This window comes from Vipera berus (assembly GCF_964194415.1).
Source record: "Vipera berus genome assembly, chromosome: 6".
In the NCBI taxonomy this organism is placed as follows: domain Eukaryota; kingdom Metazoa; phylum Chordata; class Lepidosauria; order Squamata; family Viperidae; genus Vipera; species Vipera berus.
The window spans coordinates 71,448,888-71,475,111 of record NC_138208.1 but is presented as its reverse complement, the minus strand read 5'-3'; the positions used below and the strand labels follow the sequence as shown (position 1 = coordinate 71,475,111).

The 26,224-nt window shown below is 38.9% G+C and overlaps 1 protein-coding gene across 1 annotated transcript in view; it reads right to left on the bottom strand.

Moving 5' to 3' along the window:
• Positions 1–3,924: 3,924 nt before the first annotated feature.
• The window catches only part of AKR1D1 (aldo-keto reductase family 1 member D1), a gene marked incomplete at its 3' end in the record, with an annotated part of 42,182 nt that continues 19,882 nt past the window's right edge, over positions 3,925–26,224 (bottom strand). The window contains exons 3-9 of the mRNA XM_081331875.1: positions 18,684–18,800; positions 14,984–15,061; positions 13,697–13,819; positions 10,854–10,963; positions 7,352–7,517; positions 6,122–6,204; positions 3,925–3,967 (exon numbers count right to left, since the gene is read on the bottom strand). Coding sequence (XP_081188001.1) covers positions 3,925–3,967; positions 6,122–6,204; positions 7,352–7,517; positions 10,854–10,963; positions 13,697–13,819; positions 14,984–15,061; positions 18,684–18,800 — 720 coding nt within the window. The remainder of the gene's footprint in view (positions 3,968–6,121; positions 6,205–7,351; positions 7,518–10,853; positions 10,964–13,696; positions 13,820–14,983; positions 15,062–18,683; positions 18,801–26,224) is intronic.

The window sequence follows — 26,224 nt, the reverse complement described above, 5'->3', positions numbered from 1 at the left end:
AGCTTGACTCCCTCTTCTTTGTGGCAACCCCTGAGATATTGGAACACTGCTATCATGTCCCCCCTCATCCTTCTCTTCATTAAACTAGACATACACAATTCCAGCAACTGTTTTTTACATGTTTTAGCCTTCAGTCCCCTAATCATCTTTGTCATCATCCTCTTTGGATGATGAACTTCAAACAAGGCTCCCAACTTTTGAATCCTTCTAAGTACACTTCATTCTGGCTTCTCTGCTTGATTGTAGCCAATTGAAGAATTATTTTGAAATAGGCATCTCACTTTTTCAGTGTCGATCCTAAACCAAGAACACTTATGTTTCATTTAAGCCATGGGAACACACCATTTTGTATTTTGTATTGCTTACAATAGCCAACTGGGTTTATTTTTGTGTTTTTTGCTGAATCGGGATGTATTGTTTGATTATTGCTGCATGCCTCTGGAACTCGTGGATGACTCAAAAGGTTAGGTTAGTCTTTCACAGCCTAGTGTTGGAGCTATAATTCAATAATGGCAGAGAATTCTAACAAGTTCACACCTATTGCTGTAGGTTGGTAATTTTAGTCATTGCAGTTAATCTTATGCAGTTTTTCCTTTGGATAGCTAAGTGCAGGGGTTTTTTTGTAATTTGTAATATAACATTCCGCGTAGCAGAGTGAGCGCCTGTTACTCGTCCCAGCTTCTGCCAACCTAGCAGTTCAAAAGCACGTAAAAATGCAAGTAGAAAAATAGGGACCACTGTGGTGGGAAGGTAATCAGCATTCCGTGCGCCTTTGGCGTCTAGTCATGCCAGCCACATGACCACAGAGACGTCCTCGGATAAGCGCTGGCTCTTCGGCTTTGAAACGGAGATGAGCACCGGCCCCTAGAGTCGGAAATGACTAGCACGCATGTGCGGGGGAACCTTTACCTTTACCTTTAATATAACATTCACCTAATGAGAAGGAAGGACTCACTGGAGAAGAGCCTAATGCTGGGGAAGATGGAGGGCAATAGAAGAAGGGGACGACAGAGAATGAGGTGGCTGGATGGAGTCACTGAAGCAGTAGACGTGAGCCTAAATGGACTCCAGAAGATGGTAGAGGACAGGAAGGCCTGGAGGAATGTTGTCCATGGGGTCGCAATGGGTCAGACACGACTTCACAGCTAACAACAACAACATAGCATTCTTTTTTCCCTATCCCCTTGCTGTATTTTCATCTTTTACAAAGCAGATGTTTGCCACTGACTTTATCAGTTGTTACTCTTTGTCTCACAGCACTGAGATTTCTCTCTCTAGGCTAGCCTTTGCTGGGCTAGATTGGGAAAGGTGTTTTTAGATCAGTGTTTTTCAACTTTGGCAACTTTAAGATGTGTGAACTTCAACCCCAGAATTCTCTTGCCAACCAGCCCATGTGTTGTGTTGCTTGGATTGGCAGCATTGGCCACATCATATCCAATGCCCAAGATCTCAAAAAATTAAACTGTAATGATAAATCCCAAATCTTTAAAAATTGCCACAACTTGTGAGTAAGTGGCTCATTGAAATGTATCAGCCTTTATGAGGGCTTGGCATTTTCCTGGTGAACCAAGGATGGCATTAGCCAATACATTCTTTTCACCTCTCCAACATAAAAATAGCATTCTGCATACGCCACTTGGTAAATCAAGATGAAGCTGTATCGTAACATGCTGATTGTCCCCAGTTCCAAAATGTCTATAGTCATAAAAAAGTTGCCCCTTTATAAGTTTGGAAATTGACTATTCTCTTGGGAATGGGGTCTACGGGCTTAATTTGCTTTAAATCTTCAACGAATAAACAGGACTGGATTCACAAGGTTTCTTTGGACAAATTAGAGGACCAAATTTATGGTACTGTCTTTCCCATTTTGAGCCTTTTGCACCTCAGTGCAGATTTGTCAGCTGTTATCCATTTGAAAGCAAAATGGTTAAAGTTTTGGAAGAAAGTCTCAGGCAAAGTATGTATTTACCGCAAGACAATTATTGTTTTTCTAGTTGTGGATTCAGATAAAAGCAGAATGTCCAGCTGCTAAAAGACTATCATGTTCTAAATGGGATGTAGACACATCTAGCTTTGGATGGTAGCCTTGACTATTTGTTTAATGTCTTCTCCCTCTCCAGCTTTTTGATGAATGCATACAGAAGTTAAACTGCAGCACATTTTGTACTGCACAGAGTGTTACATCTTACTCCTACTGGATTTATTGGTGAGGTCCCACTAATCTTATTGGAGCAGGATTAAAATTTTACATCCCAATCGAGGATATGTAAGGATGCTGCTGAAGTTGCCCTTCTGTGCATGAGTGCCATGCATTTTCTAATGCAAACTGTAACTGTGGAATGAGAATGGCAGCACAGATAACCCTCAACTTACAGTGGCAATTGGACCTGGAATTTCCAATGCTAAGCAATGCAGTCATAAAGTGGAACTGCATTGCTTAGTGATAGCAATCTCTGAAGACCCGGTTGCCTTTGTCAATTGAATCTTACAATAATTAGGTAAGGGAACTTCCTGCCAGATTCCCACAACCAAAGTCAGTGGGGAAGCTGCCAAGAAGATGCAAGTTCCAGGCCTACAGGCCGATAAATGGCTGCTGCTGGGTGAGGGAGAGAGTGAAGGGGTGAGTGGGTTGAGTGGAGGATGATCTGGAAAGGTGCATGAGAGGTACCGCATAACATGGGAGGGGTAAGCAGGGATATGACAGATGTTGCGTGGATTGCAGAAGGTACATAAGAGTGGGTGGGGTAAACAACAGGAGCCATATGAGCTGGGGAGGGGGAGTCTGGGCGCACAAGAGGCTGGCATGGTGCAAATGTAGAGAGACTGGGGGATGGTGTGCAGGTAGGGAAGCTTATTCCAGCAACCTGCAATCTCTCCTGTCAGCTTCACCTTTGATTTCCTGGGGAAATTGGTGTGGAAGGTAGCAATGGTGAGCATGTGGCTGCAGTGTGCTTGGCAACCAGTGAAAAGTGCGGTTTTCCAAGTACTCAGATTGTGATCACGTGACTGTGGGGGTGCTGAGACAGGCAGAACTCCAAGGATCAGTCATAACCACCAATCACTCAGTGTCCTCGTAATGTCAAATGGTTGCTAAAAGGTTGTTGAGGACTACCTGTACTCTTACTTTGAATTGTTCAAAGTATTCACTTAATAGATCTACAAAATGTTCACTTGGATTTACAAAGTGAGTGGAATGGTTTTAAATTCTTCCTGGCTCAGATTTTGAGTTTCCTCTCTCCTCCCATTTACAGCATAGAGTGGAACATCAAGAAACTGTTGGAAGTGAAGGCAGGTCTTACTTCTTGTTATCTCCCCATTCTCTATTGCAGCCAGTGGTCTCTGGGAATTATGAAAGCTGCAGTCTAGCACATCTGGCAGTAGCATTTTCAGGGAGGCTATTTCGGGGGGGGGGGGAGACACACAATGTGATTATTCATGCAAACACTGTAATAGGAACGAAACATATAAGAGTAAAAATAGTATGCTAAACTGGAAGGCCATTAAAAATAAATAAAAAGCAACCCAAACAATTGCCAAACATTATTTCCAGATTTATTTGGAATAATTGCTGCCCTCAATCATTGTTTCCTGCCTTTGCATCCAGTAGTTCTGGTTCATTTGCAGGCTTAACCAGAACTGTTCTTTCATGTGTGTTAATCATGACAAGTTTTGAGACAGCTGGAGAAAGATATATATTTCATATATATGTAAAAAAAAGGCAATCCTGTCTTCCTCTACTACAGTTTACCTTTGGCTGTATTTGCACACTACATTTTAAAATGTTCTTTATTTTCTATATCCACTACGTAAGTTGTAGCACTAAGGATTGGATTGGGTTATGTGACTTAAGAACTACCACCAGATACAAACTGCTACCAGGTAAGATGTTACAAGTGAGTGTTTGTTCTTGGATGCCCCAAATTTTCAGTACTCATCAAAGAAAGGGTACTCAGGATGGTCTTTCCACCTGCAGGAAATTAGAAGTTAGGATTAATAAAATCAGTTAAAAAAACACAGTTACATAACTGGTTCACAAACAGCATTTGCTATGAGCAAAACTAGCATAGGAATGAAAATACTGCAGTTCTTCCAGAACTGCTAAACCAGAACTCTCAATATTATTTAGTATGGCCCATGATGCCTCGGGCTACTGGAAGCTGTAGCAGAAAGACCACAATTGTATATTAATATATTAGGTGTTCTTCCTGGTCTCCCACCTCCCTTTAGGCCTCTGAAGAAATGAAAATGCTGGTTGTCATTGCAGCTTTGTTGAGCATTGCATTAAATATTTTAATGGAGAGAATATTACTATTAGTTCTAGTGTAGTGTCAGTAGCTGGCAGCACCAGCTGACCTTGAGATTAACCTCAAAAAGTTAAGGTAGGTCAGACTGGGTTACTACTTGGATGAGATATTTTCAGCAAGTATCTGGGATAGGCTGGAAAGTTGAAAGAAAACATCTGGCAATGAGACAAGTTAATTTTCATATGATTGATGGAAATTACGGACTCAGCCTGACGACTTAGTATTAGTAAGCGTACTAACTGCATTTATCCTTCCTTTTCTCTGAAGGCTCAAGGCCTCAATCTTATTTATTTATTTGTTTGTTTTTATGAAATTTATTTGCTGCCCATCTCATATCCAACGACTTTGGGTGGCTTACAACCTAATCTTAACTCCACTTCACTTGCATGAGTAGATTAGGTTGAGACAGTGGGGAGTCTAAAATCACTCAATGAGTTTTGTGGGACTGGCTTGCGGTCTGGAATTTTATAATCTACATCTAATAGCCTTAGGTCAGGGGTCTGCAAACTTGGTAACTTTAAGACTTTTGGACTTCAACACCCAGAATTCCCCAGCCACCATAGAGAAAGCCACAAGTCTTAAAGTTACCAAGTTTAGACACCCCTGTCCTAGGTAAAGGACATGTCCAAAGTATTGCTTGGTTATTGAGAAGTAAAAGAAAATTATACGTCTTTTAACACTTGCTGACTTAGCTATATATGCTGAGGACTACAGCCATTACTGAATTTTGTTTCAGTTCTCTGTACTGCCAAAGGTTTCTGGCCTTTTTGGTTTGGCTAACTATTTGTTAGTTTCTTTGGACTGCCAGGCATCCAATTTAAGACTGGCTATCCCTTTTAATTAGGTTGCTGGGGCTAAAGCTGGAACCTTCGTTTGGTTATCAAAGGACACGGATGGTCTGGATAGCTTCCAGCAGGCTGGAGTGTGTAAAATAAAACCTAGCCTCTCTTGTGTCATTTCTTACACAATTTATTCTTCTGCAGATTTCCCTGATTTCAATGTTATCAATCCTGAGGTGAGCAGTAGCCTCATCAAATAGCCTGTTGTGCTCCTAAATCTTTTTTGGGAAACCTAAAGCCATTTTCCAGCTTCAGGATGAAGAGAATTTCATGGCAGAGACTGTTGCACTGTGGGAAGACAGAAGAGTCCAAACTATCTAGTTGGCTAAAAAAAATCTGGCGATTATAATCCAATACATGAAGGAGTCATGGATCTTAGCATTTATCTATTGCTTTTATATTCCAATTTCTGTCTCAAGTACATGAGGGATATTCCCTTGTTTTTAGTTATAGAACTCTGTGGTACTGACGACATTTCTATGTGCTGAGGTAAGGGCTTGAGGAAAAGTGAAGCTATCTTTTAAAGGTAAACTGATATATAATTCTCACATGACCTTAATCTTTGTTGTACTGATGGCAGCATGAATATTAGGAGAGCAATGAATGAACAGAAAATTGGTTTGTGCCAACTTCTTATCCAAAGGAATTCTTGGTTTTGGCTATTAGCAACTGCCTTGTGATGTCCTAACAATGGGCAAAGTGTGAAGCTCAAGAGATCCATCCGATGTGATGGCTATTTAGGATCCTGGATTGTTCACACATTATTCTAAGCTCTAATTTTAGCCATATATTATACAAAGCATGGATGGGCAAGTTCACAAGACATACAAAGCTGAAACCAGACATTTCCCAGTCTGTTTACATCATTTATGGCCCCCAATTTTATTTTTGTAAAAAGTGACAGTGTAGTAGTGAGTATCCCATAAAGATCACAAATTTCCCTCTGCTGTCAATCTTTGAAATTATTCAGGGACTTACATTAAAAGCTCCACATAGCGGACATTTTTATTCAGAGCTTCTATATCTTTCATTTCCTTGTCAGTGAGAGAAAAGTCAAAGATCTTAACAGAAAAAAGAAAAAAAATGTTCATATGAGTAGTAATTAAACATGTCTTTTAATAATGTCCCAACTGCTAATTCACAAAAGGCAGGTAGCCTTCAAACTTCTTCACTTCTTCCCACAGCTTTGTGGGAAATGACAGTAAGCAGATTAATAGCAAATTCACAAGTAACTTGTCACAGAGCCTGTATAATTAGGCACAACACTGTTCACTTTCATCAGTTGTATCTCAAGTATTTTAATCAAACAGATTATGAAAGTAACTTGGTGAAAACTTCATTTTTCACCCTGCTTTTATTCATTATTGTTTGTTAGCCATAGTTCCAGCAGCAGTTTAAGGAAGAAAAACATAGTATACGTACATTGCAAAAAGGACACTTAAAATGAGGATACAAAATGGCAAATTTAATTGACTGTATGGAAAGAAAGAAGCAATCCCTTGAAGGATTTTTTTTTAAAGGAGAGGAATAGGGCATTCACATTTATCACGTTATGTCACCCTGTAAGAACATGACTGGCCTTAGTTTAATCAGTCCAAATCCAGCAGTCTATAATACCTCTAAGGATATGGAATCAGTTTTCCTTCAGAAGATTTGAAATTCAACGTGCAGCAGCACTCTATCTGAGAGTGCTAGGAACTATAGTTCAGTAACATCTGAGAAATAGATGTTCTCATTTATGCTTCCTACTATATTTATTTGCCTTTTTAAAGGGGACAATTTGTAGCTTTCAAATGTACAAAAAAGGTGTTACAGGCATCTGAAAGAATGGAGATGTAAAAAAAAAGATGTCTGATCTTTTATTCCCTCTAGTTTCTAATCCAATCTGACATCTTCCAAACTGTTTTGGATTGGAAAACTCCTCCAGAGCCAGGCTGGCTGGAAAGGATGAGAGTTGTAAACTGATATATTTGGAAGGTGCAAGGTTAAAGAAGGCTGATGGTGTAGAATGACTTTCATTCTTGAGTTACAATGAATGAATCACAGCTGCAATATCTCCACCCAGATACAACTGGAGATAGAGTAATAGTAATGGCACTTGTAACAGACTCTAAATCTAAAAGATTGAAGGCTTCTGTCCATGAGAGAATCTGGGTCATTTTGTTTAATTTGGGAAGAATGTACACTGCATTCATTCACTGAGTTTACCTGGAAATTTTCTCTAATACGGTTTGAATCAAAGCTTTTTGGAATGACCACCACGCCACGCTGAATGTTGAAGCGCAGGGCCACCTGAGCGGCTGTCTTCTTGTATTTTTCCCCAATGGCATTTAGCAGGGGATCCTCCAAGAGTGGAGGGGAAGATACATTCACCCTTGTAAAAAACACAAAGAGAAAAGAATCAGATTTTCCTTAGGAGGAAGATAGGTAGATTACAATATAGGGTTGAAAAGGAGCTGGCAAAAGACAACAACTATTGTGATCAAGTTTGAAAATAATCAAAAGTGCATCCATTACTAAATCAAACGCAGTATTGAACTTTGTTCAAACTGAGGCATGTTACTTATGGATGCAGAATTAGTTCACTGGAGAAATCAAACCGTGCCAGCATATGAACAGATGGGTGAAAGAACAACTGAAACTCAAAAGTTGTCCTCAGGCTGAAAGCATGATTTTAGCTGCCATAGTAGAGGACAACTGTTTTTATGCGTAGCACTAATATATAATTAAAAATGTTTCCATTGGTTTAAAATATTCTAGCATTAAACCATGTATTCAGGGTTTTTTTTTTTAAAGTAAATCGGCTATAATGGAAGAATTTAAGACATCTGCAGAAGACATGACCTTAGAAGAGGTCATCTATCTCTTCTTTTAGACAGTTTAATATAGAAAGGAATGTCTCTTCCAAATCAATAATGGAAGTCAGGGTCAAGAAGACGCATTTCTTCTGAATATTTTCATGCATAGAGATTTTGCTCTGTATTGAAATAGTCTGTTTTTCATGTTTTATATTTTATTGTGCTGGCTGTTATTTGAAGCATACTTTTTATTTGTCTTTTATACATTTTTATTCATCTTCTATTTTTTTTCAAATACAAATTCATGTCTTCAAAAATTACATCATCTGAGCCACAAATTAGGATGATCAAGACTTCTAATGTTGCCTTCTTCATAAGTAAAAGTACTAAATCAGAATATTAACTATGATTTTTTTCTGTGTATAATTTAATAGAACATGCAAGCAAGATATGCTGCTTGTGATTGGTGATTGGAATGATGAAGCTGGAAACATGAAGGAGAATGTAGTTGGATTGTATGGCTTAGGAAAGTGAAAGGAACAGGAGACTGACTTATCCATTTCTGCTACTCCAGTGATTTCTTCATGGCCAACACTCTCTTCAAACATCCAAAATGATGTTTCTGTACATGGACATCACCAGATGGAGTACATAGAAATTAACTATATTAGTGTTAAAAGGAAGTGGAGGGGCTCAGTTATACCATCAAAGAGACAGCCAGGTACTGACTGTGGAACAAATCACAAATTGCTCATATGCAGGCTCCACATTAAGCTAAAGAAGAAAACCAGTCAGTTTCCATGATATGATCTAGAACATATACCCACCATTTTCAAGGAGAACATCAGGAATTGCTTTGAAGTCCTGAACTTCATTGAGAGAAGAATTATGGTATGAATTTAAGGAACCGGCTAAGGATGAATGTAAAAAAGGAACTGTTAAAAATGAAGAAAGAGAAGAAAGCAAGGTGGATGTCAGAACAAACCATGCAAGGGAAGAGAATCCAAAGCCTAAACTCTCAGAAATTAACTTAACAAAGCGTTTCAGTCAGATATTACAAGAGACAAGAAATGGTGTTACAATAACATCTGTAAAGACATGAAAACAAACATGGAAGAACAAGGAAAGTTTTTCAAAAGATCTCTGAACTCAGAAGGGGGTTTCAGCCTCAAATTGGTATGCTTTGAAAAGAGATCAAAGAAAGGTGGAAGAAATAAAGTGAAACACTATACAGTAGAAATATCAACATCCAAGATACCTTACAGGGGTGTCATATTGCTGGCCCACGGGCCGGATGCGTCATCCCAAAACCGTGCCTACCCCATTGCTGGCAATGGAGAAAAAGCTCCCATACGTTGTGCGACATCACATGACATCGCGAGTTTGACATGTCTGCTTAGAAGATGTACCTCTAGCTATAGTTCAATCAGCACTCCATTATTACAAAGTTGGAAAGCTACAGGAATTGATAGAATATGCACTGAAATATGGCAAGCAACAGAATAAAAATCATACAAGGTTCTAGCTAAACTATGCCAGCAAATTGGAAGAATGACACAGTAACCAAACAATAGGAAGAAGTCAATGTACATACCAATACCAAAAAAGGAGATTTATATATGCAAAATATACGTATATTAAGGGAAGCTGGATTGAAAGAAGATGGTTGTGGTTTAAAAACTGGAGGAAGAAACATCAATAACCTGTGCTATGTTGACACTATCCTAATAGCTTAAAATGCACAGGATCTGCAAGCCCCAATACTAAAAGTCAAAGAGTATAGTGAAACAATGGGACTAAAATTAAATATAAAGACCATCCAATTAATGGTAGCAGGTAGAAAAACCAACCTTAGAATTGACAATGAAGACATCAAAGTGATGGATAGCTTTGATACTGAAATGCAGTAATATAATAATACACCTAGAAATATCAGAATTGTGCAAACCATGGTATTCCCTATGACACTCTATGGAAGCAAAAAGTTGGACTTTAAGGAAACAGGATTATGAAGAGCATTGAGCTTTTGAACTTTGCTATAGAGAGATTCCTAAGGATATCCTCGGCAGCCAATAAAGCAACCAATGGATCATTGAACGAATCAACTCAGCTCCAGAAAGAAAAGAAGACAAGCAGCAGTGGATGGATGGGGTGGACGGGCTTAGTCATAGAAGCAATGATTACACCATTGGGAGGCATGAAAGAACATGTTAGGGATAGATTGTCCTGGAGAAAATGTATCTGTGTGGTTGCTAGGAATCAAAAATGTCTTGATGGCACATAATCTATCAATCTATTTTGAAATCAGGTGACTATCCTACTCTTAATCCTTGTTTGAATTCTTATTTTTGTTAGGGAATAAAAGAAGCTTTGTGATTGTCAGGAAAATGAGCCCATTTAGTAGAGGCTAAGTTCTGATGGCTGAAGCATTAAAATAAAACAGGACTTGCAGGGAAAGGACAAATTGCAGGACATGTAATTGGAGAATTGATCTCTCTCTGCTTCTCTATTAGTAGTGCATTGTCAGCCATCAAAAGAAAAAAGAGGGGTTCAGTGAGGATGGATGAGGAAAACGTTAGAGCTGACTGTCATCATCCTCACCACTCAACTTTCTGCTTTGCTAGCATGAGTAGTCCAGGAGGACTTCTATTTTGATCATTTACCTCACATTTGTTTCTCTCTTCATCTACTTAAAATTGCCATATCAATCTCAGTGATGGAACATCACAATTGATCCATGACAAAACATTCTTTATTTCTGTTTCTCTGCTTTGGTCACAAAGCTGCATCAGCATTAAACCATAAATCCTTTAACTTTGCTTCACTATTACACCTCCTCTCCCCTCCTCCTCCTCCTCCTCCTCCTCCTCCTCCTCCTCCTCCTCCTCCTCATTTTCAATGCAAAATCTTACCAGCTTGCATCTCTTGATGTGCCTAGTGGACTGTATCCAACAGGAACAATATCATGCAATTTGCAGAATTCTAAAAGTTTAGGTTGAATGAAGTATGGATGACATTCAATCTACAGGCGTGGGAAATGCAGAATTTAAAAAATCGGGGTTAAGAAACAAAAACAAAGTTAGCTGTATTTATTTTTGCAAAAAGCAACAACTTCAAAAGGACAAAGTATCTGTTCTGTACCAGCCTGCTACCGGCCCTGCAGAAAAGGCAGGGACAACCCCTTTTACAAGAAGGCAAGAGGCTGGAATTATGCCTGCCAAATTTATTGCTACAAAAACAAATAGAACAAGACACGAACCAAGAAACAGGAGCTTTTCAAGTGGTTGCCTTCAGCAAACCAGCCCTCCCACGCATTCCCCCTTAAATACAGTTCAGGGCGTGGCTTCTCTCTGCCTCCTTCCGAGGAGCCCCATTGCCTTCCTCTGTTTACTCCTGATTGACTGCCTCTTGCGTCGGGCATCCTTGAACAGGGCCAGCTGTGGGTCATCTTCATCCACGCTGTCAGGCTCACACAGCTGGGTCTGCGTTGTGACCAGATGAGAGGGGCCTGGCTGAGGGCTCTCATCAAGCTGTCCAATCCCCTCAGCAAGCTCTTCAACACCCCCCTCCTCCTCCTCCTCTGAGTCATCCGACGCAACTGCCGAACCCACAGGCTGACCCTGAATCACAACAGTATCAACTGGGAAAGTATTAAGAAGCTTCTTTTCTTCCAGATTTCTGTCTCTGGTATGTAGCCTCTATAGCTGCATTTGTAGAAGTGGCAAAAATGTGCAAACTAATTTAGGAGACCTCACTTAGTTCAGCTGGGTTTGGCACAATCAAGTCTCTCTCTTTCTCTCTCTGTGTGTGTGTGTGTGCGCGCACACATACACACACACACACCTTTGAGTCAGTTGACTCCTGGTGACACACAGGATTTCAAAAGTGGTTTGCTATTGCCTTCTTCTTCCTAGGACTGAGAGAAAGTGACTGGCCCAAGGTCCCTTTGGCCAGCTTTCATGCCTACGTCAGGACTAGAACTAACCGTGTCCCGGTTTATAATCTTTTCAACTTTTTTTTCCTCCCCCAAAATGGAGGGTGGGACTATATTGGTATAACTTATTTTAGTAAGATGTATGGTTTTTGCAAATATTTTAGTTCAAAGTGGCTACGAGATACAGGCAATATGGCCTATTTCCAAGTGGCTTGCAATTCTTTGGCTTTTAAATTTCATCAAAAGATAAGCCTGTAAAACAATTTCAAATGTGTTCCAAAAACAATAGCTTATTTATTACACATGAGAGATGTTCACTGAAATACTTAAGCAATTCCTATGGTTGTATATTCAATATGATTTCCTTGGAAAAACAGTGCAAGTTTGGAGCAAGGAAGGAGAAAATTCAACTCCCCAGGACACTGAGTAGCCTGGCCAATTAAACAGCTAATAAGAAGTTATTGCTTCATTGAATTGTTCCAGTTTACTCCAGGCATCTGAATGGTCTGTGACATTTAAGGTAATGGTAGGCCAAGGGAAACACAAGTTCTAATCCATAGAATCTCCTGTGGCTAAAGTGGGGCCCACTAAAGGGGTGGAGGAAGATTTCAGTTAGGCTAATCCACGTGTTTCAACTATAAGCTCAAACTGGTAGAACACACTGACCTTTTACAACAGCCAAGAAAACTGCTTTAGTCTGCTTTCAGCAAGCTTGCATATTAAAAAACAAAAACAAAAAACCAGATATGCCTTAGAACCTCATTGTCTGCAAGATAATAAGGCCCACAATATTTTCTGATGGCCTAGCCTTCTGAGCTGTGTAGCATCTCACTCCCAAGTATCTGCTCTTAATCATTCATGATCAGTTTGATATAAGGGATATGGATCTTTAGAAAGAAAAAGAACCATCATTCCAAACTTCCAAACATCTCCTTTTCTATGATTCCTCCCACCCCCCAACTTGTTGTTGTTGTTAGTTGCAAAGTCGTGTCCCACCCATTGCAACCCCATGGACCACGTTCCTCCAGGCCTTCCTGTCCTCTGCCAACTAGCAACAGCCAATTATCTTCCTAGTATTTTTTTCACATGTTTGAGTTAAATGCAATTATAATTTCCTATCTTTGATATAACACATTAGCTGGGTCACCTTATTTCCCAACTTTTTTTCATGGAATGTATGGTGTGTACATGGTACATTCATAAACATTTGTCTCCTACACATCTACTTACAAGAATTATGGAACAGATGACCCAGCTCAGAAACACACACACACACACACACAAAACACGCTGTTAATCAGAGTAAATAAGACCAGTCTGACTTTATCTGAAGCACTCTCTGAAATACTACACTTTTAGGTATTATTTCAGATGGTCACTGCCCCAAATGCCTCCCTCCTCCCAGAGGTAATGGCCTCTTAGAATGGAATTAATTACCTTAATTTCCCATGATTAAACCTTGAGCATAAAATTAACATGATTTTATGCTTTCCCTGACTGAGTATGAATTGACTGCTTGTTCATTTCAGCCAAAAATGCAAGGCGCATAGGGAAGGTTGAATGAATAGCTAAGATTTTGTTTGTTGTTTGTTTTTAGTAACATATTTGTTTATCTTACGTTTTATAGCAAACCAAAAACAAACCTGGAAGGAGAAATATATGAAAAATGACATAGTTGTTTTTTATGACAGGAAATCATGAAGATTCATTGTACAAGATATTCTGATGCTAGATACACTAGTCAAGGACCAATGGCTTATGCCAGTCATTATGTGAGAAAGTTAACATGCTTACATGGGCTCATCTATTCACAGTCATTACCTGGTTGCTGACAGGTTTGTACTTCAAACCTGGCTTGTTCAGAATCATTTCCAGCTGCCTACGATTGAAGTTGGATACACCAAGAGATTTCACCAAGCCTGCATCTTTGCATGCTTCCAAAGCCTGTCAGAATGAAGTAGGCAAAACAGTGTAATAAACTGGCAAATAATATTCTTACTGCTTAGGATAACAAAATAAATAAGTGTGATGCTGCTATAAGAAAACAATCCATGATGAAGCTAAGTGCTCCTCAGGTGTACCAATTCCCAGAAATGGAAGGCCCATTCTCAGCAATGGCCATGCTGGTTAGGGAACTATGGGAGTTCAGGTTTACACAGAGGCAGCCAGTGGAGGAGGGCAAAGGAGATGAAAGAAGGACAGTTTGACTCATCCCCCACCAAAGTTTGCTCTTGGCTACAGAAATTATACTTCAGCAAGAATTTTAATGAAGAAAATCAGGTATAAGAATGTGTATAGAGTAAAATATGACCGAATTAACGAAAAGGAAGATGGGAGAGAAGATGGACAGGGGACAAGCAACAGAAAACAAAAAAATGCAAGAAAGGAGAAAATACTAATGATCCTTGTAAAAAATTGTACAAGATAATGGCCTTTAAGGAATACATACCACCTGGGTTGTTTTTTTTTTGCAACACTGATCTGACAAGAACAATCCTTTCATTTCTTTTAAATTCCTACAAGTTTGGTTTCTTTGTCTTCAAATTTTGAAAATAATTCTACTTCCCAGAAAAACAATATCATTAAGCCCACCAAATGTTTCTCTGCTTTCTTGGATATATATTGAGTTCAATAAAAACTTCAATAGAATTAAATATTTAATGTGCCATAAAACTTACTGTAAAGACTACAATGGCTTAACTCTCCAAATATCATGAAAATAATAATGTTTTACAAATTACAGGATGCATACCATATTTATCATACCTGATAACCTGCTCCACTATTTGTGACTTTGTAATTTTGGTCAGTTAAGTAAAAAGATCATTCCTGAATTGTGCAGTGTTATGTTGTTATTTTATTTTTGCCACAATGATATTCCTCCACATCACAGACATCTAGCTTGATCAATCTTGAGCACACCTAATTTTAAGGCCAATACTACTGCTTCAGTATAGCATACAACTCAGAATCTATTGCTGTTCAAGTGTACAATGGAACCCAATCTCCTTTTCCCTTCTAAATTTATTGGAAGAGATATCCTAAGGACTATGAGAAAGTTTTAGATACTGTTAGTTATGATATGATTAATTCTTCCTAAATACTCACCCCCCATGTGGCACATAGATCTGTTTTATGATAAAGCCATTTTCCATTTTCATCTTTAGGATAGAGGTTTTCTCCAGGCTGAAGAAACAAAAAAGTCACATGGGAAAGTGGGGAAAAGAGATAAAATCTCACAAGGTTGCAATATTGTGTTAATTTTTGACAGGGAGACAGTTTCCCTATAGTTTGAGGAGAAAGTAGATATTTGTGTTATGTATATAGGGGATGTTTCCACAGAAATGAGCCACTGACACCACCAGGTGGAAGGGTACCCTGTCCGGATTGGCAGGGTGGTCCTTGGCGGGAAATCCTGATAAGGGGATTGGTCCCAGGTATACCTGGCTAAGTATATAAGAGGGGCTAATAGCCCTTTGTCCTGAGTTCTGTGCTAACCTCAATAAAGATCTATTATGCTGAACCCTGTTGTCCGGAGTCATCCATGCGGTCCAGAACCCACTACACAATAATTTGGGGAGAAGACCTCAAAGCTATTACAATTTACTGAACATTAACCATCAGATGTATGTATGTCAGATATGACAGACCCAATGTGTATCAGGTCCCATGTAAGCAACCTGATGTGCTCCAGATATTTTTGAGTATATCTCTCACAATCTCTTGTTGTGGGAGCCGAAGCTTAAACATCTGAAGGATACTACATTGTTTACACCTGAACTAATTCCTTTATATTAATCTTGAGAGATTAGAATGTCTTTCTTTTGGTGGTTTTGCCAAAAGGCAACTAGACATTGGGGCAGAATGTTTTCTAACCAGGGGGAAAGGAATAAGATCCCAATACCAGCCAACTCCTAGCTGGCTCTCTAGTCTAGAGTTTTCTCTTTGAAAAAAACTGAATGAAGACTGGCACTGCCTCTGAAATTCCTCTCCATTATAATTAACAGTGACTGGGGAGCTTTACAAATGAATATTCTGAATTACTCTCACTTTACCGCAAATTGAACAATATTAGAAGAACATTGATCTCTAGCTTGCTAAACCGTCATTTAGCCAGCAGGAATGTACAGCTGGGCTCACTCCCTCTCTTTAGGCAGGATGCCAATAGAAACAAGAGCCCAAAACAGAATTCTAGAATAATCAACATATCCTTTTTTAAAAATGAAATCTCAAAGGAAGTGGGGGAAAAGAAACAGTTGCCAACACTTTGTTAGTCACCTATATTCCAAATGTGATTCATAGGAATCGTAGGAAGAATAGGAAAAATACTATTGGTATATTTCATAGGGGGAAATCCTATTACTTGCAGAATGGCAGGAAACTATGCAAAGTAGTGAGATTTATATCATTGAACAGAATGCAAATTGTGTCCTATTTGATTCATTCACACTTTAGAATGAGATATACAGTTCATCTTCCCTTAAGCTCTCAGAGCAGAGACAAATTAATTCTATGCTATATCTTCACATGAAGCTACTTACCTTTTGTGAGAGAACAGGCTGCCTAGAAAATGACCAGCACATGACTGCTGTTGTCCTGTCTTTTTAAGCCTTCTCGCCACTCAGCAAGGTAAGGTTGGTATAAAAGCTATGCTGAGGAACAGCTGGTGTGTGTCTCTGTCTATCTATGTGTGTCTGTCTGACTGACAGACTGAGGTGTGTGTTTGCATATGGAAGTAAAACAGCTAGAACAAAACAATTTTCTCCAGTGGTACTCACAAAGAGTAGGAATAGTTGCACTCACAAGAAGTAGTAGTTGGAATAGTAGTAGTACTGTAATGGGGAAAAGTGGAGCAGTAAGGAATAGTGAGCAATAACTTGGGAATGCTTCTGTGTGCCTATTGTTTAGGGACTCATATTGTGTTGCCTCTTTTGTGTCTTGAGCCCACCAAACTGGTGTAGTTAAAAGAACTTGTCATAACCCCATGGTCCATTAGTCACATTGTAATTAATGCCATAACTATCTTCTGGATTACAATATATCAATTACAAGTTTAGTAGAGCTTTATAATGGATGGTATTAGTTATACTGTAAACATGTGGAAGAAAATAAATGCATTAATAAACATGGATGTAGCAAGGAGTCATACAGGTTGAAAAATGCAGGGAGAAAATTCGTAGAACCATTCCAAGATATCAGAAGTGCCAGGACATTTTACTATATTTAAGCTATTACCTCCAACCTAGTGTCTTGCATATGTATTGGAATTCCACAGTTGACATTATTCAGTTAAAACCCAACTCATTTCATGGTGCCTAATTGAAAATGATCATATTAAAGATTAGCCCAGCTGGTCTTTTAGGGCTATAGTATAAACTAACTTACACAGAACTCTAAGCCTTACTGTGATAGTTATGATATAGAAGGTGGCCTTTACATAATATGCAAAATTGTGATAGGGCTTATAAGTGAAAGAACCTGCCACTAACTCTCACTATTAATGGTGAAAGTCAAGGGGCTCAAATGGAACATTGGCAACATATAGTATGTTGTGACTTTGGGAGTCATGTGATTACACGAATCCATTGGAGTTGGGTGGCCAATGCATTTGCATCATAAATAAAAATACTAACTATAAGGTCCAAACTCATCCACAATGACATGTAAACCACATTTCAATTTAGTGCTGACACAGCAAGTCACTTTGTGTACTTTAGCATGAGATACAAAGGCTCATGTTGCAGTAGCCTGATATATTAATTAGTCTGTAAGGGGACAGTTTGCCCAGAGCTTTTCCTGTACAGAAGACTGTTAATGTCTATATTTGGTATTGACTGATTTATGGGCAATTAAGACTGTCTGGAAAGAAGGGAATTCTTGGACATAAATCATTATATTCTATCTTGTGCATGTTCAATAGGAAAATTCATGTCTGAGTGCCACATCTTTACCACTATATATATCTATGGAGATTCTCAGTCATCCAGGTCGTTGTTGTCCCAAAGATGTTTTTCAAAAGGTAGCTGTTTGTTTTTCTTTGAAGAAGTTTCACTTCTTATCCAAGAAGCTTCAGAACTGAAGAAGCTTCTTGGATGAGAAGCAAAAGGCCTTCAAGGAAAAACAAAGGAAGTCCAGTTCCCACTTGAGAAAGCACCTTTGGGACAGCTTTACTACTACTTAATAAGAAGGAAAAATAATAATGCATGGCAGCAATGAAGGCCAGGATCTTACATGCATGATCTGCTACTTGATTAGCACATCAACTAATAATTTGCGTATCTATAATAGGAATGTAAAATAGAAAGCGATTCACAACACACTGGAGCATGCACCAGAACCCCTCTCATCAAAACAGTAAAGCAAGTGAATTGCAAAAAACCTCTTTGAAAGGTTTTGCACAGTCCTAATATGTACATAAAATATTTGACCACCACAGTTCCATATCATTTCATATTGTCATCAATTCAATAAAGAGCTCTTGAATCCATGTTTGAGTGGATTCTTGCTGCCATAATCCTTGCATATATACAAATGAAATCAAGAAAAATGCATACATATTTGAATGCTGTCATCATACAACAACTTCACACTAGGGATATTTAAGTTGTCAATAGTGTGACTTTTGACAGAGACGGTCAATATAAATCTGTGGTCTCACTTTGCTCTTCTGCCAACTGAGCTCTTCACTATGTGGTGATCTACAATTGTGGGATGTTGTCCAAAAAAAATAATGGTCTGCCAGGGAGACTTTAAGTATTTACAGTTCACAATCATATACCCTAGGAGGCGCTCCAGCACCGCACTTTACCTGAAAAGCCATCGGCAGTTCGATAAGATAGAGATCAATGTAGTCAAGCTGCAAAATTTCTAATGTCTTCTCCAGAGTTGGACGCACTAATTCTGGTGGGTGGCATGTATTCCACAACTAGGGCAAAAAGAAGAAAAAGAAAGAAAGCAGGATCTTTACTCCTTAGAACTGTGGAATATAGAAACACAAATTTTAAAAATATACCAATTTGAGTGAATAATATTAATTAAAATAAATCAGCACTAGTTATATTAAATTCTAGAATAATAAACTGCAAATTTGCCAGAACAAACCAAAGATGTTACACTTTTTGCTAAGGGAATGAATACTTTGGCAAATGTTCTATAAAACAATAGTGGAAATGGACTAAGATACTCTGCCCATTCCTGTGGAAATAACTGCCATTCAAATAACTGAAATTTACTGTAACTTTGAGTAGAACTGTATAAAATTATGCTGCGAAGAATTGTCTACAGGGAGGTGAGAATTAAAGAACCAGCAGAGTAAATTGCTTATAAGCTATCATTATTTTAATTGTTTAATCTTCAACCTGCACTTTCTTGAATTGTTGCTATGCTTCCATCTTCTTTTGGGGTGTGATCCCAAGCAGTGTCTTTCAAAGGATGGCCTTTGATATGATGAAAGTGCACATTTGATGTGATGAAAACAGTCACTGAACCCCATCAAAAAACCTGTTGCATTATTATCCAGATCTTTCAAAGCAAATGGCATTTTATTGTATATAGGATACCCTTGATGTGTTCCTTTGGGCCACAACAGTTATATTCCTTCCAAAAGAAAACCTAACTCTGCTGATCTATGATCTAACCCAAAGTACTGACTGGAGAGCCCTTTAATTCCTGTTGTGTTTAATAGCTATGGAGTTTGTCAAAGAAAGGAATCAAGTATCTGTTTGAGGTTATAACTCCCATAATCTGTTCATCATGCTGATAAGGGCTAATGGAAGCTCCAAACATCTGGAAGGTTCTTAGGTTGTTTCCCCCACAGCAACAAATGATAGTGTTAATATTATTTATTTTTTATGGTTTTAAAGCTTTTAATGCTGTAAACCACCCAGAATCATTTTGAAGCAAGATGGGTGGCAAATAAATTCAATAAGTAAATAAAATAAGTATAGCAGCAGGTGGGAATTTCAAAACAATTGTAAAAAAATTTTTTTTAGTTGCCCAGATTTGCAGATCATCTTTCAGTGACACAGATTACAATCCTTTCCTCACTCAGGTCAATGAGATTTATTTTTCTTTTATTTATTTGTATTCTGCTTTTATTATTTTTACAAATAACTCAAGACTGTGAACATATCCAACATACCTTCTTCCTCCTATTTTTCCCCACAACAACAGCCCTGTGAGGTGGAATGGGCTAAGAGAGAGTGACTGGCCCAAAGTCACCCAGCTGGATACAAAAATAGATTTAGGATTACATTGCCTAATTGCATTGCCTAAATTATTCATCAAAGCACCAGAAGGCACGACAAGAAACCCTGGTTGGAAATCAACGAAAGAAGCAACCTGGAATTAAGGAGTAACTTCCTGACAGTGAGGATAATTAACCAGTGGAACAGCTTGCCTCCAGAAATTGTGGGCACTCCATCACTAGAGATTTTTTAAGTAAAGGCTAGACAGTCACTTGTCTGACATAGTATAGGTTCTCCTGCTTGAGGAGGGGGCTGGACTAGAAGACTGCCAAGGTCCCTTCCAGATTCTATTCTATTCTATTCTATTCTATTCTATTCTATTCTATTCTATTCTATTCTATTCTATTCTATTCTATTCTATTCTATTCTATTCTATTCTATTCTATTCTATTCTATTCTATTCTATTCTATTCTATTCTATTCTTGTAAGCCAACTCTTGGCTTCACTGCATCATTTTCAAAGTTTACATAAAGAGCAAACTTTACAAATTAAACCCTCTTCTGGGTGAAACTATGAACTGTGCTAAACTTATTTTTTCTTTGTATCAAGGATTTTTAAAATAAGATTGTCTTTCACTGTAATTCTTTTTCCTTTTTCATCCCTATTGATTGTGCATTTTATCACCTATTTGGTAAAGATAATTGCTATGTATCAAACAATGAGAATGAGAGAAAGCTGCCAGATCACTCTTCTGCCAAAGTTATCTCTTGGTTAGCAACAATATTTTAGCCTCATGAAAGGGATGATTTATGGGGGAGGAAATGACTACCACACCCAATAAAGACCAACTTACCTCAACAGAATTGGCTATTGATGGAAGAGAGTGGAACCTCCAGCAATCATTGCCTGCCATTCTTTAAAACGCTTTGACTTTGATCAGCATGTCAAAATATGGATGTTGATGCTTTCCACCAGCAAGAATTTTAGAACTTGCATGACCAATTCTTCTGACAGCTCTTCCAAATTATCTAGGGTGCATTGTCTTACCAACTCATGTCTTAATTTGTCAGCAATTCCCTCACTAAATTGGTAACTCAGAGCCAGATCTTTCCATTCCACATCTCCGGCAAATAATTTTAAAACTTATACCTTTCGATACATCCACATTTTCTGCTGACCTTGCTTGAGTTTGTGAATTTCACAGCTGCAGTTAGGAGCCTTATGAAATCATCAAAGGAAATTCTCAATCTTTGCATGAAGTTTTAATAATTGTCCAGCACTGGTTTGTTGCCCTTAATGATAGGCATGGGCCATCTGGCTTCCCTTTCTTTCAGCAAACTCAGCATGGGAGTCACTTTGGTGCAATCTGTGGGAAATTCTGTTGGTCAGCCTGCCATAAATTGACCACACTGGATCATGGTGGTCAGGAATTGGTCTTGGTCTCCTCCAAAGATCTCTGGAATTCTCATGGGAGCACAGAAATACCGGCTGCACTACAGACTGCTGGCTGAGTTAAATTGTATCCCAACTTTTGTGTTAGCTGCATCATGGCATTTTGCAAGTTATTCATAAATCTGTCTGTTGTTGGTGTTGCAACAATGCTACAGCTAAGTGCTCAGTGGAGAATGGAGTACCCTGAAGACCAAAGGCCATCTCTACCAACAAAGGCAAGGAAGGAAATGAATGTCGCCATAGCTATTGTCAGAACAGATGCTCTCCAGATGTATTGAAACATAACTCCCATTATATAGAGTGAAATAAGTCATTGCGCTAAGTATGATTAATGAGATTTCTCCCATCATGGTGGGAGAATCAGTACAAAGATAAAGTTACTCCTATGATTTTACACATAAACTAAGCTATTGGTTAGGATCACAAGTGTCCTTAAAATGGCCCTGAATCAAAATACACTAAGACCCACCCCCAACAGCCATTTTGCCTGGAGGGTTTTGGAGTTATTCTACATATCTGGAAGATGACCATTTTGGGAAAGGCTGATTAACTCCCATGTAAATTTCACCTCACAGAAAGCAGGACTGGGAGAGATTTGACCAAGTTGAACTCAGGGATTCCACACAGGAAATTCCATGTCTCCCAATTCTCCTTTTATTGAAGTATAACACAAAGGGGCATCAAGGCCAGCCAACCAGCAGAAGAAGGATGGCATCCCATCTGAACTTTTTAAAACTGTGTAATTGAATGCGAGGACTCCAAGATGTCTCTTATCAGCATCCGTGGGAAGAAAAATTATATAAACCTTCTTCCAAAGGCCTAGGGGACACAATGGTTCAGTGGTTAAAGAAACTGAGCTTGTCAGACCTGAGCTTCGTGCAATGGGGTGAAATCCTGTTGCTTGCCCCAGCTCCTGTCCACCTAGCAATTCGAAAGCATGCAAATGCAAGTAGATAAAATAGGTACCACTTCAATGGAAAGGTATCAGTGTTCCGTGTGCCTTTGGAATATAGCCATCCTGGCCACATGATCACAAAAATTGTCTTCGGACACTGCTGGCTTTCTCTAGAGTCGGACATGTCTGACAAAGAAACCTTTGCCTTTTTTTCTTCCAATGGCCCTCTGTCCCAATGAGATCTGGAGTTATAGTGACATAAGTGCAAGACTTTCAATAACCCTTTCCATCCCTGAAATGTGCCACCTGCAGTTTATCTGTTGGGATGAAACACCAACATTTGTAATCCTTAGTCACAAGATGAAAAGCAAGGTTTTCTCCATCTGTTTACAATACTCATTTGCTTAATCACATCTGCTGCTTCTGACTGTTACCCTTTTTCAATGTTTTCAAATTGCAACTGCTTCAAGATTGTTTTTGTCAGATTTTTGGCAAAAGAAAGGAGGGCTATCTTTGAGATAAATAAAATATGAAGGCTGCTACATTTATCACTATCTGCATGGAAGGCATCATGCCTATCATTACTAACTGTTGGAAAATGTAAACAGAGGGCTGTTGTTATTATATTTTTATCTTGCCTTTTTGTAGATAACTCAAGGCAGAGAATATATCTAATTCTCCCACCTACCTGTTTTCCCCACAGAAATAACCCTGTAAGAGAAAGCAAATGGCCCAACATTGCCCAGCCAACTTTGATATTTAAGACAGGCCAACAATTCATAATCTCCTGGTTAGCCACTATGCCAAACTTGCTATTCCACCAGTGCCATATTTGGAGACTTTCTAGAACAGGGGTGTCAAACTGCCGGCCCGCAGGCCAGATGCGTCACACTGAAACCGCACCCACCCCATTGCTGGCAATGGGGAAAAAGTCGCGATACATCACGACACATCACGTGATGTTGCGAGTTTGATGCCCCTGTTCCAGAAGCTTCTGAGGTCTATTGTGTGAGATCCAGAAAGGCAAACTGATTCCGAACCAGAAACATCAGATGTCTGTCAGAGACTAGCAGTAGCCAATTGGACTGATACTGTAAGACTAGCACTCCACAACGTAAGTTATCTTGGTGCCTATTAAGCATCTGCAGCCGTTCTATGTCCTGAAGTCTTTGTTTCACAACCTTTCTGAGTTACCGGGATCCTGGCAATCGCAGAGTATCCCAGGAAATGCCATAAAGACCCATCATATTGCTAATGGCTGGACAACTTTGGGTCAGTCATTCTCTCTCTTGGGCCAACCCAACAACTCTGTGAGGAACATAGGAAGGAGGAGCATTATGTACAAAACAAAGGCAAGAGACAAATTTAACAACAAAGAACGAACGCCCATCTTCTGTGAAGAACAGAAACCCTCTTTTCTTATCAGGGCAACCTGACTGGTTGAATTAATCCCAGATTCAGTTCTCTACTTATGCTTCCAACTAGAGCAGAGTGTTAAAATTACTAGAGTGTTAAAATTACATTAGAAGCAATTTGGGGACAATTTAGCTCACAAGGGTTGCGCACACCTGCCCTGCTGAAACTTGTATTCTTTTGACATAACTACCTGATTGTTGTGACTTTATATTTTTCCTGGTCTCTGCTAAAATGCCGCAATTATTTAACTCACAATAATACAGTAAGCAGCAGAGGAATGGACAAATTATACTATTTCATTATTTTTTCTCTAAAGCTAGAATGTTTGGGCCGATAATTACACAGGAAAAGTATTAAAACAGTAGCAAAATTTGGAGTAGGAGCCTAAAAATTTCATTCAACCACAATTGAAGTCCCCAAGTCATAAAAGGGCCAAGTTTGAAGACTCCTGCACTAAGCCCTTAATCTGAACATAGCAGGCTTACTAAGTTAATACACATATGATATAATGTATGCAAGCCAGTCCTCAGCTTACAATCTTTTATTTAGCAACTGTTCAAAGTTACAACATCACTGAAAAAGGTGAAATACAACTGGCCCTCACACTGATAACCACTGCAGCATCCTCTCAGTCACATAATCAAAATACAACAGTTGCAGAATCCCAGGGTCATAGGATCACTGTCTGTGACCTTCCCAGCCAACATTTGAGAAGCAAAGTCCGCTGGGGAATCCAGATTCATTTAATCACCATTAACAACTGCAGTGATTTGGTTAACAAACCTGGCATAAAAAGTGGTGAAATCAGCTGTGACTCACTTAACTACTTCTCTTGACAACGGTGATTCTGATTCCAACTGTGGTGATAAGTTGAGGATTACCTGCGTTGTGTCAAGGAATCTCCTTTATGAAAATGAGAATAACAGAGTGACAGAGTTGGAAAGGACTTTGAGGTCTTCTAGTCCAGGGGTCTGCAATCTTGACAATTTTAAAACTCGTGGACTTCAGCTCCCAGAATTCCTCAGCCAACTATGTCCACAAGTCTTAAACTTTTCAAGGTCGCAGGCCCCTGTTCTAGTCCAACCCCTTGCTCAGGCAGGAAACCCTAACAATTCAGGCAAATGGTTGTACAATCTTTTGTTGCCTTTTCTTAAGCAAATGATGGACCTACTAATGGCAGGAAATCTTGTATGTTGGGACATAGCAACATCAGGCTTCAATCTCTCTTATATCAACCATGCAAATGAAGCAGGAGTGTACTTACCATTCTTTCAAAAATCTTCAGCATTTTAAAAAAGGAAATAGATTTAAATAAACTTCTCTGCACAAGGAAGCTGGAAAATCAGTTGCTGCTCTAAAAGTCTTTAACCTTTACCTTTGTCAGTTTCAGAGACAAGATTTAATTCTGCTTTATACATTCATTCTAATTTTAATGCTTTCATTACTTATAGTGAAATAACTATGAAACTTGATGGAAAATATGGGAGAATTACGGTAATAAGCCTGAAATTAACTGGCCTGTCCTTCCCTTATAGAATAAAAGAATAACAGAGTTGAAAGGGACTTTGGAGATCTTCTAGTCCTACCCCCTGCTCAAGCAGGAAAACGTATACCATTTCAGACAAATACTGTAGTTGTCCAATCTCATCTTAAAAATCTCCAGTGTTGGAGATTGCACAACTTCTGGGGGCAAGTTGTTCCACTGATTGTTTAATTAATTAATTAAGTTAACTCAGGAAATTTCTCCTTAGTTCTAGGTTGTTCTCTCCTTGATTAGTTTCCATCCGTTGCTTCTCGTCCTGGCTCCAGGTGCTTTGGAGAATAGGTTGACTCCCTCTTCTTTGTGGCAGCCCTTTAGATATTGGAACACTGCTATTCTATCACGCCTAGTCCTTCTTTTCACTAGACTAGACAAACCCAATTCCTGCAACCGTTCTTCATATGTATTAGCCTCCAGTCCCCTAATCTTCTTTGTTGCTCTTTTCTGTAGTCTTTCTAGTCTCAACATCTTTTTTATACTGTGGTGACCAAAACTGGATGCAGTATTCCAAGGCATTATAAAGTGGCATTAACACGTGATCTTGATTCTGTTCCTCTGTTAATGCCGCTCAGGATTGTGTTGGCTTTTTTGGCAGATGCAGCACACTGTCCACTAGGACTCCAAGATTCCTCTTGCAGTTACTGCTATTGAGCCAGATTCCATCTATTCTAGGGTTGGTTTTTTTTAACCTAAATATAGAACCTTACTTTTCTCACCATTGAATTTCATTTTGTTAGATAGTGCCCAAAAATTGACAACAAAAGAAATTTAGAGAATTTTAGGAGTATTTTTTCCACTAGTCCATCAGCAAAAGGGAGCAATCTCATAGGATGGCCTTGGAAGCAGAACCTTTTAACCA